At 39.9% G+C, this 19,118-nt stretch overlaps 1 protein-coding gene across 1 annotated transcript; it reads left to right on the top strand.

The window, feature by feature from the left end:
* The first annotated feature begins 12,362 nt into the window (after nucleotides 1-12,362).
* LOC136829073 (uncharacterized) lies at nucleotides 12,363-16,470 on the top strand. Its single transcript, XM_067087455.1, has 2 exons — nucleotides 12,363-12,406; nucleotides 16,020-16,470. The coding sequence occupies exons 1-2, from the start codon at nucleotides 12,363-12,365 to the stop codon at nucleotides 16,468-16,470; spliced, it is 495 nt and encodes a 164-aa protein (XP_066943556.1).
* The last annotated feature ends 2,648 nt before the right edge of the window (nucleotides 16,471-19,118 follow it).

The raw sequence follows: 19,118 nt of genomic DNA, 5'->3' as shown, positions 1-19,118 counted from the left end.
ATTTAGCTTCTTGCAAAGGATATCTTCACATAACTGTATACAGATAGACCCTGGCATGACCATTTGTGGAAATTTGGTGATCCTGACTTTCAGTAAGACTTTGACCTTGCGTTTCTTGGTTTTGCCTTTAGCCCTTCTTCTTAAACCATCCTGAAAAGGATGCTGTCAAACATCTCCATGCGCAGACGCATCTTGGCGCAGATACATGTCAGAATTTTAGGACCTCGACCTGCCATCTTCATTAGACTTCACAGTTCGTGATTGTATCGAGCTTCTTTTCTTAAACCATGAAAAGGATGCCTTCGTATTGCACAGATACATCTCGACGTGAACATTTGGTGATCTCGACCTTTTTATATGTCACTGGGATCCTGTTGCTTGATTTTGTATTTCGGCTCATTTTCTTGGACACAGAAAATGATGCCTCCATTTAATTTCATGCACGCATAATTGTTGGCCTATGTCAAAATTTGGTGACCTCGATCCTCCGTATGGTTTCAGATAAATTCATGCCCAGTACGTCTTGTCAGGAAAATTCTGTGTAAAAACTAAGTGACTTTGACCTTTGGGTGACTTTGACCTCACATATCTTGGTCTTACATTTACCTTCCTTTCTTGAACCTTGAAAGGGATGCCTTTCTGTAGACCTGTACTTAGATCTCTGTTGACCATGAAAAAGTTTTTAAGATTTGGTCATCTTTGCTTTTTGCATGACCTTGACTTCACATTTCTTGATTTGGATTAAGCTTATTTTCTTGAAACTTGAAAAGGATGTTTTCTCATGAATTATACACACACACATTTTGGCACGAGCGCTATGTGAAAATTTCTTGAACATGGCCTCACATTTGAATTTGACCCTGCATTTCTTGGTTATGCAGTTGCCTCTATTTCTTGAACCATTAGAAAGATGGCTACATAAACTTCGTGTACTGATATATGTTGGCACAAACATTTTTAACGTGTAAAATTCTGGGGACCTTGATTTTCTGTATAATTTGACCTCCCATTTACTGATTTTGCATAAAACGATAGATTCTGTAACTTCACTGATGCATCTTGGCACGACACTTTGCCTGTAGCCATTTTTGACTTCCTTAACTTTCTCATGACTCTGACCTCGCAGTTCTTGTCTGTGCATTTTGCTCATTTTTTGAACCCTGAAAAAGATGCCTTCACATAACTTCATGCAAGGATGCATCTTGGCACAAAAACTTCAGGCTTTTGGAGACTGCTTCCAAGGCTTCCCAAAATAACAGCAAATTCATCGTTAGGGAAAGGGAAGGCAGCGACTTAGAAAATGGAAATATATGAGTATATAAGTGGGAAAAAAATGACTATGTACCTTCATAAACAGATACATTTTGGCATAGACAACCCGACTATGCCAGAAACTATTGACCTTGACTTTATGCCAGACTGGATTTAGCTCATCTTCTTCAACCCTGAGAAGGATGCCTTCATAGATACGTCTTGTCATGGACACGTCATGTATATCAGAATTTGATGACCAAGACCTCACATTTCTTGATTTTGCACATGGTTAATAATCTTGAACACTGTGAATGATCCATTCACGCAACTGGACACACACTTGAACTAATTTTCTAAAGTATATGATCCTGACCTCCTTTTTTGGACACTAATCTCCCATTTCTTGATTCTGCGTCCTGCTCGTTTTCTTGAATTCTGTGAATAGCACCTTCCTATAACTTCACTTTGTGGTCCACGCTTCGTTGCCACACCAGATTTAGCCGGTAAGATCGGCAGGGAATCAGTGGACACCCTCTCGATCACTTGCTTGTGCTACAATGGCGTCTCCTGACCCACACGGTCTGAGATACCACATTTCTCTCTGCACATTGTATCAAAAGCGGATCAAATCTCAACAACAAATCAATGTACCCTTGGTATCCCATGTATAACTTACCTTTACCAGTATATCTTGGCGTGAAGATTTTTACGTATGCTGACGTTTGATGACCTTGGCTTTCATTTGGTACCTGAGCTCACATGTTTTGCTTGCAGCTTCCTGTCATTTTAGCGTTTGCTCCGTTCCCAGGATGTTATAAAAATGGCATCGTTAAACTTAACTGTTAGAAAAAACATGCAACCCGCAGCAGGACATTCATGTTTTTTTTGACAGATTTCGGATCTCGTTTACATTTGAGTTGCTTTTATCTTTTAAGAAATTAAGAATTCGAGTTTATTACAGAATTTCTGTCTCCGACAAAGAGCAGTTTTCGAAATATTCTAAATTTCAAGTCGCTCTGAGAAGCAAGTAGAATACTCTTTACATTGCGTTGATTAAACCGTACGTCATTCCGCAAAGTGAATTTCCAGAGAATGGGTAAAACCTTCCTTTTGATACACATCATTTTGATGTGTATTCATATTTCATATTTAGAAATTTGCCTGTACTTTTTATTTACGTACTTAAAAGTTTTAAAAATGTCCAGTACGTGATAGTTGGGCAATATCGAATCGCTAAAATCTTTGATTCCGTAGTTTCGTTCTCCAGATCTAAAAGGAGATATGGGAAAATTAATAGGGGACTTGCAAGATATGGGAAAATCAATAGGGGACTTGCAAGATATGGGGAAAATCAATAGGGGACTTGCAAGATATGGGGAAAATCAATAGGGACTTGCAAGATATGGGAAAATCAATAGGGACTTGCAAGATATGGGAAAATCAATATGGGGGACTTGCAAGATATGGGAAAATCAATAGGGGACTTGCAAGATATGGGGAAAATCAATAGGGACTTGCAAGATATGGGAAAATCAATAGGAACTTGCAAGATATGGGAAAATCAATAGGGACTTGCAAGATATGGGAAAATCAATAGGGACTGCAAGATATGGGAAAATCAATAGGGGACTTGCAAGATATGGAAAAAAATCAATAGGGACTTGCAAGATATGGGGAAAATCAATAGGGGACTTGCAAGATATGGGAAAATCAATAGGGGACTTGCAAGATATGGGAAAATCAATAGGGACTTGCAAGATATGGGGAAAATCAATAGGGACTTGCAAGATATGGGAAAATCAATAGGGACTTGCAAGATATGGGAAAATCAATAGGGACTTGCAAGATATGGGAAAATCAATAGGGACTTGCAAGATATGGAAAATCAAAATCAATAGGGGACTTGCAAGATATGGGAAAATCAATAGGGACTTGCAAGATATGGGAAAATCAATAGGGGACTTGCAAGATATGGGGAAAATCAATAGGGGACTTGCAAGATATGGGAAAATCAATAGGGAACTTGCAAGATATGGGAAAATCAATAGGGGACTTGCAAGATATGGGAAAATCAATAGGGGACTTGCAAGATATGGGAAAATCAATAGGGGACTTGCAAGATATGGGAAAATCAATAGGGGACTTGCAAGATATGGGGAAAATCAATAGGGGACTTGCAAGATATGGGGAAAATCAATAGGGGACTTGCAAGATATGGGAAAATCAATAGGGACTTGCAAGATATGGGGAAAATCAATAGGGGGACTTGCAAGATATGGGAAAATCAATAGGGACTTGCAAGATATGGGAAAATCAATAGGGACTTGCAAGATATGGGAAAATCAATAGGGGACTTGCAAGATATGGGGAAAATCAATAGGGGACTTGCAAGATATGGGAAAATCAATAGGGACTTGCAAGATATGGGAAAATCAATAGGGACTTGCAAGATATGGGAAAATCAATAGGGGACTTGCAAGATATGGGAAAATCAATAGGGACTTGCAAGATATGGGAAAATCAATAGGGACTTGCAAGATATGGGAAAATCAATAGGGGACTTGCAAGATATGGGAAAATCAATAGGGACTTGCAAGATATGGGAAAATCAATAGGGGACTTATGAGATATGGGAAAATCAATAGGGACTTGCAAGATATGGAAAATCAATATGGGAAAATCAATAGGGACTTGCAAGATATGGGAAAATCAATAGGGGACTGCAAGATATGGGAAAATCAATAGGGGACTTGCAAGATATGGGGAAAATCAATAGGGGACTTGCAAGATATGGGAAAATCAATAGGGGACTTGCATAGCTGTCGTCCTTCCATTCGAGGACTTTGATCTCTTAAAGTAAACAAAAATGATTACATCGTTTCTCAGGGATGATCCGTAAGCTTTTAGTGGCTTCATGAATTTTGTATTTTCGTTTTTTGTCAGTCTTCGACCGTACCTTTCAATTTGCTGACGCTCTTTTTTTTTTTTTATTTATTTCTCTTGCATTGATTGCCAGAACCGTTTGCTTCCCTTTCTTGTCTCGCGGACTTTAAAACCCTTCTGCTTCCCTACCCTTCGTCTCTTTACGATTACCATCTTTTACTGTTTTCCCGTAATCGTCCCCCTTTCGTCGATATGTTTTCGCTTGTTTATACTCCCTCGCGGATGCTGCCATCGCATCTTTAAAAGAAACATCTTCATTTCCTTCGCTTGATTACCCCTGTACGGGCATCAGTTGTTGGTGTTCGTCTCTCTCTCTCTCTCTCTCTCTCTCTCTCTCTCTCTCTCTCTCTCTCTCTCTCTTCTCTCTTCCTGTGACATTTTGATACCAGAACAACGTTTTTGATAAAGTTCGTCGTGATTAATATTGCTTGCTTCTCTATCTGTCTGTGTATCTTGAGAATACTTACGTCCTGCATGCTTTCCTGATTGCCTGTCCATCTCTCTGCCTCTCTTTAGAAAAATGCAGTTCTCTGTAAACTTTTACCTTCCTGTATCTTTCTTCTCTGTCTTCTTCTCGGGGGAATACTTAAATTCTTGAAATATTCATGTTACCTGTCAGTGTGTTTGCCTCTCTAGAAAACTGTGATTCGTCATATACTCTTTACCGCAACTTGCGCTCATTTCTCTCTCTCTCTCTCTCTCTCTCTCTCTCTCTCTCTCTCTCTCTCTCTCTCTCTCTCTCTCTCTCTCTCTCTCTCTCTCTCTCTCTCTCTCTCTCTCTCTCTCTCAGGTGGCGTTTGCCTCGGACAGACAGACCCTCCGGACGTTTCCATCTCATGATGATTTGTGTTTCTCTTTTTTGGGAGTTGGATATTGGGGCCTCAAGAATGTCTCCTCCTCCTCCTCCTCCTCCTCCTCCTCCTCCTCCTCCTCCTCCTCCTCCTCCTCCTCCTCCTCCTCCTCCTCCTCCTCCTCCTCCTCCTCCTCCTCCTGCCTTCATTTCCTGCTCTTACCTCTTCGCTTCCCACAGGGATTTTTGTTTTCCTTCCTCTCGCTGGCCCCCCCTCTCACTTGTCTCCTTTTAGCTGGTACCATTCCGTCCTTTTTTCCCCTCCGAATATGAAGTTCTCGATATATCTGAGCAAGTTTCATGTCATCCCACCTAAGGATGTGCATACGTAAATGCACTGAATTTATATGCTAATGTTCAGGTGCCTGCATTTACATTGGTTTTCGTTGTGGTGTACAATTACTCATGCACACACACACACACACACACACACACACACACACACACATATATATATATATATATATATATATATATATATATATATATATATATATATATATATATATATATATATATATATATATATATATATATATATATATACCCAAGGGAAGTGACGACTTTTCAGTGACGTAGGCCATTGAGCCATGCAGAGATGTACAAGTTGATACCGATTCTGTTGTATATATGCCTGGCAAAGTCAGGTTTTTAGTTTTCTGAAAAGAAAACTATTGTGCCGGCTTTGTCTGTCCGTCCGCACTTTGTTCTATCCGCCCCCAGATCTTAAAAACTACCGAGGCTAGAGGGCTGCAAATTGGTATGTTGATCATCCACCCTCCAATCATCAATCATACCAGATTGCTGCCCTCTAGCCTCTGTAGTTTTTATTTTATTTAAGGTGAAAGTTAGCCATAGTCGTGCTTCTTGCAACGATATAGGATAGGCCACCACCGGGGTTAAAGTTTCATGGGCCGCGGCTCACACTGCATTATACAGAGACCACCGTAAGATAGACATGATCCTCTTGAAGACAGACCCTATTGTTGTTTTCCTAGATATGATGTTAATCTGATGATTGTCTTTATATATATATATATATATATATATATATATATTGTAACGAACCGAGCTTTTCGGCCCTTAAGAAAAACACAGGATCTAGATGGAAATAATATTGGGGCTGCTCTGGCTAATCGACAGCTCGCACACACAAAGAAGGAGGAATAACAAAAATACAGGAAATGGTTATAAAAATAGATTTATTAATATTAAATCTTAATAAAAATCTATAGCAAAAAAATAAAGGCCATAACAAATGAGCCAGGTCCGGGCCACTGAAACACAAAAAAATAAAGCAATATTACTTTATATCAAAAAGAAGTACCAGCAGCAGTCGATACAAAAAAAGCCATCTCCAGCGAAGTCCACCAACTAACGACAACAGGCCGTATTATCACGACGTCCTGCTGCCGTCTCGCCAAAAATACAAAGGACACGGGGCCACTGCACCCGAGCCAAAACTGCCGACAGGGTCTCCACCTGCGGCCAACAAACAACCATCTTCGTTGGTGCGCTGCTCCAGCCTGGGCCCAAACATCGGCTGCCCAAGAAACGTCCTCAAAGTCGAACTGCTGCTGGTACTCAAAAGTTCTCTTCCCCAAGAGAACAACCTGTTCGCTACTGCTGCCCGAACCTGACTAAAAGTTGGCGCCACGCCACCACAGACGTCAACAATCCTGTGAAAATAAGAGGGGAGGGGAGAGGATTAGCCAAATAAATAAACAGGTAACTACCGTACCGCCCATAGAACAACCAAAGATCCTAACACCTTCCCCCCCGACAGAAAAAAAAAAAAAATTACAATTTTTTTTTTTTTTTCCAAAATAACCAACCTCCTCCTCCAATGTGGTGAAAACTCCGACAACCAGAGCAGAGCCAATCCTGTCACACGGTCGCCAATGTAACGAACCGAGCTTTTCGGCCCTTAAGAAAAACACAGGATCTAGATGGAAATAATATTGGGGCTGCTCTGGCTAATCGACAGCTCGCACACACAAAGAAGGAGGAATAACAAAAATACAGGAAATGGTTATAAAAATAGATTTATTAATATTAAATCTTAATAAAAATCTATAACAAAAAAATAAAGGCCATAACAAATGAGCCAGGTCCGGGCCACGAAACACAAAAAATAAAGCAATATTACTTTATATCAAAAAAGAAGTACCAGCAGCAGTCGATACAAAAAAAAAGCCATCTCCAGCGAAGTCCACCAACTAACGACAACAGGCCGTATTATCACGACGTCCTGCTGCCGTCTCGCCAAAATACAAAGGACACGGGGCCACTGCACCCGAGCCAAAACTGCCGACAGGGTCTCCACCTGCGGCCAACAAACAACCATCTTCGTTGGTGCGCTGCTCCAGCCTGGGCCCAAACATCGGCTGCCCAAGAAACGTCCTCAAAGTCGAACTGCTGCTGGTACTCAAAAGTTCTCTTCCCCAAGAGAACAACCTGTTCGCTACTGCTACCCGAACCTGACTAAAAGTTGGCGCCACGCCACCACAGACGTCAACAATCCTGTGAAAATAAGAGGGGAGGGGAGAGGATTAGCCAAATAAATAAACAGGTAACTACCGTACCGCCCATAGAACAACCAAAGATCCTAACAATATATATATATATATATATACATATATATATTTATATATATATTAATGTATTTCTAATGAGGGGGTAGCCCTGAAAAAATGACCATTACCAGGTTCATCATTTTCATGCTGATTCGGTGATGAACCCCTAACCAAGAAACTTATTAGCTGCCTCGCATACCTACACAAAATATTCATTATCAGCATGTTGGTTCACCTCCTACACACTGCACCATAAGTTTCTATCTTGAACACGAACTCTTACATCTTAAGTATTAAGACCCTTCCAATCCCGAAGTTCTGTCCAGCTATTTTCATCCTTTCTCACCACACATCTTAATTATACATTCGTTTCTCACAATACTCTGATCTGCCTTTTGACCTACACTTGTATTTGCAGCATTTTTTGTATTTACATTTCCCGAGCCTAGAATCTTTCTTATTCTGTGCAGTTCATCTCACCCTCTTCAGATTCTGCCTTTTCCAAGAAGGAGAGTCACCTCAACGCTATATTCGTACATTCTAATTCTGTTTCGTAGACTCTTCTCCTCCAGATGTTTCTTTGTACCCTCTCTTACCTGTCACATTCTAACTCCATTCATTAAAATCACTTCAGTCTACCTGTGCTGATCAGCCTATTCCATTCCTCACCATCCATCTTAACATTCATTACTCTATGTCACCGATTTCTTTCAATTATCCTTACTTTTGTTTAGATTAACTTTCAACTTTCTCTTCTTACAAGCACCTTCAAACTCTTCCACTAGTATATGCGGGTTTTCTGTACCGGTTTCTCTATACACTGATTTGCAAACTTCTTTCACGACACTTTTTGTTATCTGATCATTATTCTGGCTGCTCATTCTACTTTTAACTTTTAATCATTCTCAGCAACTTTGTACATCGTACATCCTCAGAACTCTCGAAGGCACTGTGTTCTTCGACAGGTACTGTTGCACTGAAGAGATTGCAGCTGCACTCTGGTATACATATGCTACTCCCAACATCTGTTATTTTCTCTTTCTAATCCTTGGGATGACCTGCCCATTGATCTTCAGCTCCTCGTGCCCTTCCCTGCAGTGTTCCTGATCTCCGAAGAACGTAAATAAAATGGACAGTAAGGGGATAATCTCGAACAGCCAAGGGATTAAACATAAGACCACGGAAATCAAGAAGACTGTAGGGAAGGTCATCCCAGCGTAGCCGTTATCGCCTCAGGGCATCGGTACCTGATGATGAAGGCTGTATGTCTTCGAAAGCTAAAAGTAGGTAAATTGGACTTTGTAAATTAAAGAATCTGGAATCTAAACCATCGCGTCTTACTGAAGCCAAACGCGAGTAGTATAGATATAGTCATATATATATATATATATATATATATATATATATATATATATATATATATATATATATATATATATATATATATATATATATATATATATATATAAATATATATATTGAAATTTTTATCACACCGTGATTTATATACAATCATGAAGCTACAAATGTCGCTTAATATCAAATTCGCGCTACCTCGAGAGTATCTCCGATGGAGAATCATCACCGAAGGGAAATTTATATAAGTGATAAATGAATATTTTACCACGGGACGCGAACCCTTGACATGGACCCATTCAGCGACTCCAGTAGACGTTACTCTCGAGGTAGCGTGAATTTGATATTAAGCGACATTTGAATGTTCCCCTGACCAGAGAGAAGACCGATTTAGGCGAGGTTTGTTAACATTTGGTAAATCCATGACTTTTTTTTAGCCCATTCCTTAAGTATGTGTGCACATTATGTAAAAAAAAATAATTATAACTAACATAATTATGGTTGCTTAACTGCCACCAGCTGCTATGCTGGCAAGACTTCGTCGAGCTGAAGAGCTTAGTAATCTCCTTCAAGCTTGGTAATCTTCAAGCTTAGTAATCTCCTTCAACTGTACTGTACCTCAAATGCAAGAATGATATATATCATATATATATATATATATATATATATATATATATATATATATATATATATATATATATATATGTATATGTATGTATGCATTGTATATATATATATATAGTATGTATGTATATATATATATATATATATATATATATATATATATATATATATATATATATATATATATATATATATATAGAGAGAGAGAAGAGAGAGAGAGAGAGAGAGAGAGAGAGAGAGATAGAGAGAGCATTTTCATGTTCTGGGCCAAAATATGGAAGCTACATTAGCCACAATTGCATTACAAGAAGGTTTATGACCTAGTTTTCTGTATTTGGGGGAAAATATATTTACAAATTATTCTTCCCCGGACTTTTTAAGGTTCATGGTTTCCCTCCTGCTAACGAGTGCCGAAATATCTGTTTTGGAAATTTTCATTTTCATTTCTTAATGGACTCGCAGCCGAGAATGGTAGAAAGCAGACGCAGGAATAAACGCACACATTGTTTTAGACTGAGCTGCTTTTATAACTATATATATATATATATATAAATATACACATATATTATACTCTATATATATTTACAATATCAAGATAAAATAATCACTGCCACATCTGCTCAATCGTGGATGATCCCTCTTTGCAGAAAAATTCCTTGTCATTAGCCGCTTCTTACAACTTCGCAGGGAGGCTCATGAACCCACTGCGTTAACTGCTCCATTCCCTTCCATCATTTTCCTGGATACTAGACTTTCTCTAGATCCATCTAAGCACATGTAGCTCTTTCCCTTTACTCTCAAGCTTTTCATATGACTTTCATAGCAAACAGCTTTTCTCCTACCAGTCCTTCTGTCATTTGCTTTATTTTCTCAATCGAAATCGTATCGTACAATCTCCTTTGTATACTATCTAATTTTATTCTGTTATTATTCTTACAGTCACTTCTTTTAATTTCAGTTTCATACAACTGAACGATTCTTCCTCTCACCCATTCAGTGGAAACCTTTCCCTCATCCAGATTTACCCTACAAAACCTGGTCAGTTACCACTGTACCGCAGCATATCACCTGCAATCCATACGGTATATGGTGTCTTGCCCTTTCTCAACCACTTAGTTACTTCCTAAACAATCACTTCCACGTGCATTCTCAACTTTACAAAAGCTCCATTCTTGTGTTGTTCAGCTCTTCCTGTCTTTTCTTTCAACAGTCTTCAGAATTCTCTCTCCATCGACTTGGGACTACTTCGGCTTCAAACTGCATCTCGCAAATTGGCATTGGCTCTGTTAAAGGCTGAACAAAGACAACCAGCTAAGAACTGCAAGTCTTTTCTGTAAGTCTTTCGTTTGTTTTTCAAAGTGTTCCTTCGTCATCATCTGGAGGTTCTTGAAGTCGCGGAGCAACATTCCATTCTTCGCCTGCAGATTTCGCAGCTCACCCACCTCAAGAAGATTATTCTCGTCCATGCTGCTGGGGCCAGCCTCGCCATCTCTTCCAGGCGGTGGTCTTTCGCTTGCAGTAAATTGCCCTGATGACTAAACTTCATATCTTTCTCTTGTAGCTGACGCTGGAGGGCGTCATTTTCTCTCGACAGCTTTCCAACTGCTCCTGCAGTTCTCGAGCGTTGGACTGGAGGTTTTCCTTCTCAGTCTTACAGTGGTTGAGTTCTCTTTCCAGTCCTCGAACTCTTTGAGTCATCTGCAACCCGTCTTCTCCCATCTCAAGCAGTTCCGTCTCCAGCTGACTTGCTACCTACTTCGTCTTGTTGACGAAGATGACAATTGAGCTTTGCCAACTGAGCAGTCAAGTTCATTATTTTGTTTCTCAGGGTATCACTTAGCTCTTAAACAGTCGCTTATTTTGTGCTTTCATCCTCGTCATCTATCTTCCAGTATATTTCGTGCGTTTTCCTGAGCCGCCATCTCCTTCTGCATCAGCTGCTTTCCGTTCTGGAGCTAAAGGATCTTGTCCTCCAAGACTTGCTGTTCCATCTTCTGCTTGTTAAACTGCCTTGTGTACGACTGCATTTGCTCCTTTTCTTTCTCCAGTTCCTATCTGTGTACGACTGCATCTGCTCGTCTTCTTTTTCCAGTTCCTATCTGTGTACGACTGCATCTGCTCCTTTTCTTTCTCGAGTTCCTATCTGTGTACGACTGCATCTGCTCCTTTTCTTTCTCGAGTTCCTATCTGTGTACGACTGCATCTGCTCCTTTTCTTTGTCCAGTTCCTTTCTCTGCATCTTCGTTTCTTTTTCCTTTCTGTTTTCTTGCAGGACATTTTCCAGATCACGAACTCTCTTGGTTAAGCTGACATAAAGCATCGTGTCAGATTCCTCCTCTCTTCTCTTTCGAGACGAACTTCTCCCTGCAAAGTATGAATTTTTCCATTGTAATCATCATCATCATCGGTTTTCAGCTTCTTAATGTTATCCAGTGTGTTGCCTGTTACAGCGCTAGCCAATCCAAAAACAGCAGCCAGAAACATATTCTTGAATCCAAAGGCGGTTTCCTGAACTGGTTCCATTTTGACGGATTTCACTGAGGATCCATTGCACGAAGCGCGCCAAACACTGCTGCTATGCCGAGGCAAGGCAAAAGAAATTGTAGATCCATTCCGAAGCCTGTAACGACAAAACCCACTCTTCAGCTTATATTCACCTCCCTCTCACATTTTTCTTTCAGTGTTTTTCAGTATTTCACAAATTTTCTCTAGGAAAATTCTCAAATTTTTCCAATTTATTCATCATCAAATCCATAAAAATGTCAGACATCCGTGGAGACTCGTCGTTATGGCTTTCACACCAGTAAGCATAACTTAATCCCGACCATCTTTTATCACTTGCATATCATAAGAATGACTCTTACGGACTGGTCTATGAGCAAGAGCCTGTGCAGGCATTAGACCAGATTGTTTTCCAACAACAACGTGTAGACACCACACACCTGTCTCAGACCCCAGGCGTTGTACACACACACTCTCTCTCTCTCTCTCTCTCTCTCTCTCTCTCTCTCTCTCTCTCTCTCTCTCAGTGATAGAGGAAAAAGTCTGGGACACATATACTTTATATACACACACATATATATACACAATATAACATACATATATAGGTATATACAGTATATTATATGTATATATATATATATATATATATATATATATAAATGTATATATATATATTTTTTTTCACTGGAAGAAATCGAGGACATACTGTGTGCTTCTGATTCAGAATCTGATTATGATACAGATGATCCCGATCCGGTGGCAAGCGAGGATGATGACGGTAATGATGATGGGGATACCGCTACAGCAGACTCTTGTGTTTATGCTGCTGTTTCATACGCATGGATTGAAGTTGGATTCAGTGATAATAATTCCGAATAGGTAGATACTACGATAATTTATAAAAAAAAAATAAAATAAAGTCACCGAGAATCATCTTTTTTTAAACTTCATTGTAACTCGAGATTGCCCTCGTTTATATCATGTGTACTTTACAACTAAACTTCGCTTATGCAACTCTAAAATAAACATCTTCATTGCTTTGAATATTTAATGACTGTGGTATTATCATCTGAACTCTCTCTCTCTCTCTCTCTCTCTCTCGACAGACAGCTCTCAACCAATGTTTACTTTCTGATTCTGTGAGTACTTGGGAAGGACATCAACATTAGCGTCTTGTCTCAGCGAACTCTTCAGGCTTTGTCTACTAGTGTGATTCGGTATTCTTAAAAATAACAAGAGCTCTCTAGCTGCGAAATTTATAATTATCTTTTCTTTGCTTTTCCCGAAACTAAACCCTCCACCATTGTTTGCAATGCTCCTTATTCGGAGAATGACCATTTCTCCCATTCCGATTAGAAAAGAAACATGTTGAGTCGGATCGGCCAGCTTCCTTGGAACGTGCCACGTAGATTGTGAGAAATTAACTAATTTCTTGTTTAATTTCAACTAGAACAGCCGGCTGGAAAGTAATTTCCGTAATCATTCGGTATTTATGAAGATCAAGTGCGGCTTTCAAGGTGGTATTTGGAATTTCTCAGCTTGATTTTCTATTTTGGTCTTTCAATTAAAATTGGTAAAACTCTCGGCAGTGATGATGTTCCTTTTAATATGCGATGTTAGCAATGTTTGTTATGGCTTGGTAAATAATTAGTGTTATTATACATCCTGACGGGCAAAGCCCAACCTTAGTAGGAAAGGAAAATGACTTTAAATACCCTCTTACCAAGTCTCTCTCTCTCTCTCTCTCTCTCTCTCTCTCTCTCTCTCTCTCTCTCTCTCTCTCTCTCTCTCTCTCTCTCTCTCTCCTTTTATCATAAATATAAATTTCTTAGGCCACTGCTTGCGATCTAGAGTAATATATGACTTCTTTGCTGTACTTACAAGGGGGGAGCGTCATCCCCGCCCTGCATTAATTACAATGAAATAATGATCACCAGCTTAATAAGTGTGGCCATTTTTCTTTGCAAAATTCTCCGACTCACGTTTTCATTTCTCGCCTCCCGCGACCCCACAATTCGGGGGTGTTGTTCATCTTCATTTTTCATGGCATCAGAGAAGATAAAGAGTATGCACACACACACACACACACACACACGCATACAAAGAGCGGGAGGAAAGAGTGAGACAGTATAACATAACGATCATTAAGAATGCATTAGCATTCCCGCTTATCAGCAGAGCAAGTCGTTAATAAAAGCTGATGATATATATATATTTTTTTATACTTTGTCGAGATTCCTTTTGTCTCAGATCTGACAACAAATGAAAGGATTCCATCACTCCCCTGCCATCCCCTCTCCACCCCTGCCCCATTCATTCACAAAAGCGAGGGCTTTTAGTCATCGAAATGTATTTTGAAATCTGATCTCCCCGGAGCGTCGTTTCAGGATAGAGGAACAATTAAAAAGTTTGTCATTTATCATCGAGGTTTTTGAGTTCTATGCGAAATCTAATAGTCTCATTAAACTTGGCCTTTTAACCTCTGGGTTAAGTTTGGGTTAATGACCTAGGGAAATTGTGAATTAATGTTACCAGTGTCTTATTTTATGTTATCCTTAAATTTTCCGGATGCGCTGATCTCGTTATCAAAGGGTGTGATTATCCGTTCATCTCTACATTTGAGATTGGGATTATGTATAAAATAATTTAAGAATATGTAAGACAGCCTTTATACAAAAGGGATTTTTTTTACATGTACCACCAAGAATGCGACGTTAAGGTCAGGTCTAGTGTCATTATTGTTATTATTCTGTTACCGGTAATAATAATGGTATCCATTTAGCTATAGATTTGTCTATCTATCTACACATTCATATATATATATGTATATATATATATATTTTATATTCATAAATATATGTATATATATACACACACATATATATATGTGTGTGTGTCTGTGTCTGTGTATATATGCGTATGTGTGTAAACTTTTTAAATCCTTTTAACGAAATTACAATGAACAGTTCTCTTTAAATAGGCAAGGGTAGTGAAGACGACGCCAGTAGATACAGAGTAGAGACAACCACCTCGGCCGCGCACAGGTATTGGTTACAGTTACCTTTAAAGAAAGCTTCCCTTCTGACATGACCTCGCTGACAGGTTGTCATGTCTTCCGGTTGCCGTCAGTGACATCCATGTCTGCAATTCCCCAATTGTTAACGGGACTTACGATCCCTCGTCCAGCTGCGATCAAGACGGAAAATGTTTTGCTCTGAGATTCTGAGGGGAACGGGTTCTTCGTTGTTTTTGAATGCTGAGTTTATTTTAAAGTTATTACGAAGAAACTGGAACGGATGGGGCTAAGCAATCCAGTTGATGTTTTATATAAGCATAGGGCTATCCTGAAGTTTTTTTGTTTGTTTGTTTGTTTCTTAAAATCTTCAGCTGAAAACCCCTCTGGCCAGTCAACAGACAGTGAACTCACGAGGGTTTCAAAGGGAAATCGCCCTGCTGAGAAGACAAGTTATAGAAAAAGGATATATATATATATATATATATATATATATATATATATATATATATATATATATATATATATAAAATAAAACCGATACATCTGAATTCAGGTGACGTCATCAGACAGCAGGAATGAATTTCCTTCTCGCTTATACATTAGATCAGAAAAATCCTCAACGGCTCTTGGCAAACTATTCCACAGTTTTGTTGTGTCCTAGATAAAACTCTTTGCAAACTGAGTAGTATTAAACTTACTACTAGTAAACGCCACACGGCAACATCCTGACTAGTGTTGCGAAATAAAAATAGCTAGGTCAGGTGAGGGATAGGGCAGAGGATTTTTGTCGTTATAATTCATATTATGCAACAAACGAGGAACTCAACATACGTCTTTGCCACATGTCAACATTAAGAGTTGGCAAAAAGATTGACTGGCGATGACATTACTATCCAAGAGTTTCAGATGAGAGTCAGTACCCCAGACAAGGAAGGAGAACAGTACCCCAGACAAGGAAGAAGAACAGTACCCCTGACAAGGAAGAAGAACAGTACCCCAGACCAGGCAGAAGAACAGTACCCCAGACAAGGAAGAAGAACAGTACCCCTGACAAGGAAGAAGAACAGTACCCCAGACAAGGAAGAAGAACAGTACCCCTGACAAGGAAGAAGAACAGTACCCCAGACCAGGCAGAAGAACAGTACCCCAGACAAGGAAAAAGAACAGTACCCCAGACAAGGAAGAAGAACAGTACCCCAGACCAGGAAGAAGAACAGTACCCCAGACCAGGAAGAAGAACAGTACCCCAGACCAGGAAGAAGAACAGTACCCCAGACAAGGAAGAAGAACAGTACCCCAGACCAGGCAGAAGAACAGTACCCCAGACAAGGAAAAATGAACAGAACTAAAACACTTAGATATAAGAGCTTCATCACGAAACATTCTAAAACATTTCCGCAAGCTACCAACTTTTCGAGAAAAAGAGGAGGCAGTATTATATACAGGTTCTAAAAATTCAATTTCCTAACAAAAGTTACACCTAAAATCTTGGATGTCACTGAAATTTAAAACCGTACTGTCTGAATGTAAATCAGGATGCAAAGGCAAAAGTGTTCGTAAATAAGAGGAACAGATTGAATCAGGTAAAGTTAAAGGAGGGTGAGAGTCACGTGAAAAGGGATGTAGATGGTAGCCGAGGGGATGCTGCAAGTAGACCATTGTCCCGTGTTTAATGCATCGCTCAAGCTACAGTGTAAGCAGTATCTCCTAACGGGGACATTCAGTAGTACAGTGTAAGCAGTATCTCCTAACGGGGACATTCAGTAGTACAGTGTAAGCAGTATCTCCTAACGTGGACATTCAGTGGTACAGTGTAAGCGGGATCTCCTAACGGGGACATTCAGTGGTACAGTGTAAGGGGGATCTCCTAATGGAGACATTCAGCGGTACAGTGTAAGTGGGATCTCCTAATGGGGACATTCAGTGGTACAGTGTAAGGGGGATCTCCTAATGGAGACATTCAGTGGTACAGTGTAAGGGGATCTCTAATGGAGACATTCAGTGGTACAGTGTGGGGATCTCCTAATGGGGACATTCAGTGGTACAGTGTAAGGGGATCTCCTAATGGAGACATTCAGTGGTACAGTGTAAGGGGGATCTCCTAATGGGGACATTCAGTGGTACAGTGTAAGGGGGATCTCCTAATGGAGACATTCAGTGGTACAGTGTAAGGGGGATCTCCTAATGGAGACATTCAGTGGTACAGTGTAAGCGGGATCTCCTAACGGGGACATTCAGTGTTACAGTGTAAGCGGGATCTCCTAACGGGGACATTCAGTAGTACAGTGTAAGCAGTATTCCCTAACAGGGACATTCAGTGTACAGTGTAAGCAGTATCTCCTAACGGGGACATTAAGTGGTACAGTGTAAGCAGTATCTCCTAACAGGGACACTATTCAGTGGTAAGGTGTAAGCAGTATTCCCTAACAGGGACATTCAGTGGTACAGTGTAAGCAGTATCTCCTAACGGGGACATTCAGTGATACGGTTAAGTATACCTTAGTTTAACCAGACCACTGAGCTGATTAACAGCTCTCCTAGGGCTGGCCTGAAGGATTAGGCTTATTTTACGTGGCTAACAACCAGTTGGTTACCTAGCAACGTGTAAGCAGTATTCCCAAATGGGGACATTCACTGGTACAGTGTAAGCAGTATCTCCTAATGGGGACATTCAGCGGTACAGTGTAAGCAGTATCTCCAAACGGGGACATTCAGCGGTACAGTGTAAGCAGTATCTCCAAACGGGGACATTCAGCGGTACAGTGTAAGCAGTATCTCCAAACGGGGACATTCAGCGGTACAGTGTAAGCAGTATCTCCAAACGGGGACATTCAGCGGTACAGTGTAAGCAGTATCTCCAAACGGGGACATTCAACGGTACAGTGTAAGCAGTATCTCCAAACGGGGACATTCAGCGGTACAGTGTAAGCAGTATCTCCAAACGGGGACATTCAGCGGTACAGTGTAAGCAGTATCTCCAAACGGGGACATTCAGCGGTACAGTGTAAGCAGTATCTCCAAACGGGGACATTCAGTGGGATTCATCTTTGACGCATCCCCTGTTCACCTTAGCCGACACTGACCCTTTCGTTGTCTTTCGGGATCATCTTGGATTTTCCTCTAGTCGAGATTCATTCATTCATTTACATGCTTAATGAATGTGTTTTGAAAACCGTCATGAGTGCGCTACAAAGGCAACTGAGCCAAAGGAAGAAAAGAAAAGAAAGGGAAGGAAAGTGGACAGCGGCTCAAGAAGCAGTGAATGCCACCTAACAAGCGCGAGTCTAAAAATAGAGAAGGTTGACAAGGCGAAGCTTGCCTTTTATTTTCATTCATTTGAGAGAAACATAAGACGTCGTAACAGGATGTTTTGTGAGAGAGGGAGATGTTGACGAGAGAGATGTTGTTCATTCATTCATTTAGGTTGGAGCTGACGATGTCTCGACCATTTATTTGCGAGCTTTTGCTGTTTACGTTGCCAGTGAACCATAAATAAGGCAAAGCAGCGTAATTTTATATTTTTGCATTTTTATTTTCTTTACCTTTCTTTGTACCGTACACTATCTACCCATTCATTCCTTTTGGTTGGAGCAGACGATATCTCAATTTTGCTTTTTATGTTGCCAGTGAACCATAAATAGGGCAAAGGAGCGTAATTTTTTTTATTTTTTATTTTCTATTTTTCTTTTTTACCATACCTTATCTACCCATTCATTCATTTTGGTCGGAGCCGACGGTATCTCAACCATTTATTTACGAGCTATTGCTGTTTGCGTTGCCAGTGAACCCTAAATAGGGCAGAGGATCGTAATTATTTTTTTATTTTTATTTTTCTTTTTTACCGTACCCTATTTTTTTATTTATTATATTTTTCTTTTTACCATACCCTACTTTTTTTTTTTTTTCTTATTTTTCTTTTTACCATATCCTATTTCTTTCTTATTTTTCTTTTGTACCACACCCTATTTTTTATTATTTTTATTTTTATTTTTTTTGC

The sequence above is a fragment of the Macrobrachium rosenbergii genome, chromosome 43, assembly GCF_040412425.1.
Source record: "Macrobrachium rosenbergii isolate ZJJX-2024 chromosome 43, ASM4041242v1, whole genome shotgun sequence".
In the NCBI taxonomy this organism is placed as follows: Eukaryota; Metazoa; Arthropoda; class Malacostraca; order Decapoda; family Palaemonidae; genus Macrobrachium; species Macrobrachium rosenbergii.
Note: the sequence above shows the minus strand (reverse complement) of the source record. Positions and strands in the feature narration are given on the sequence as shown.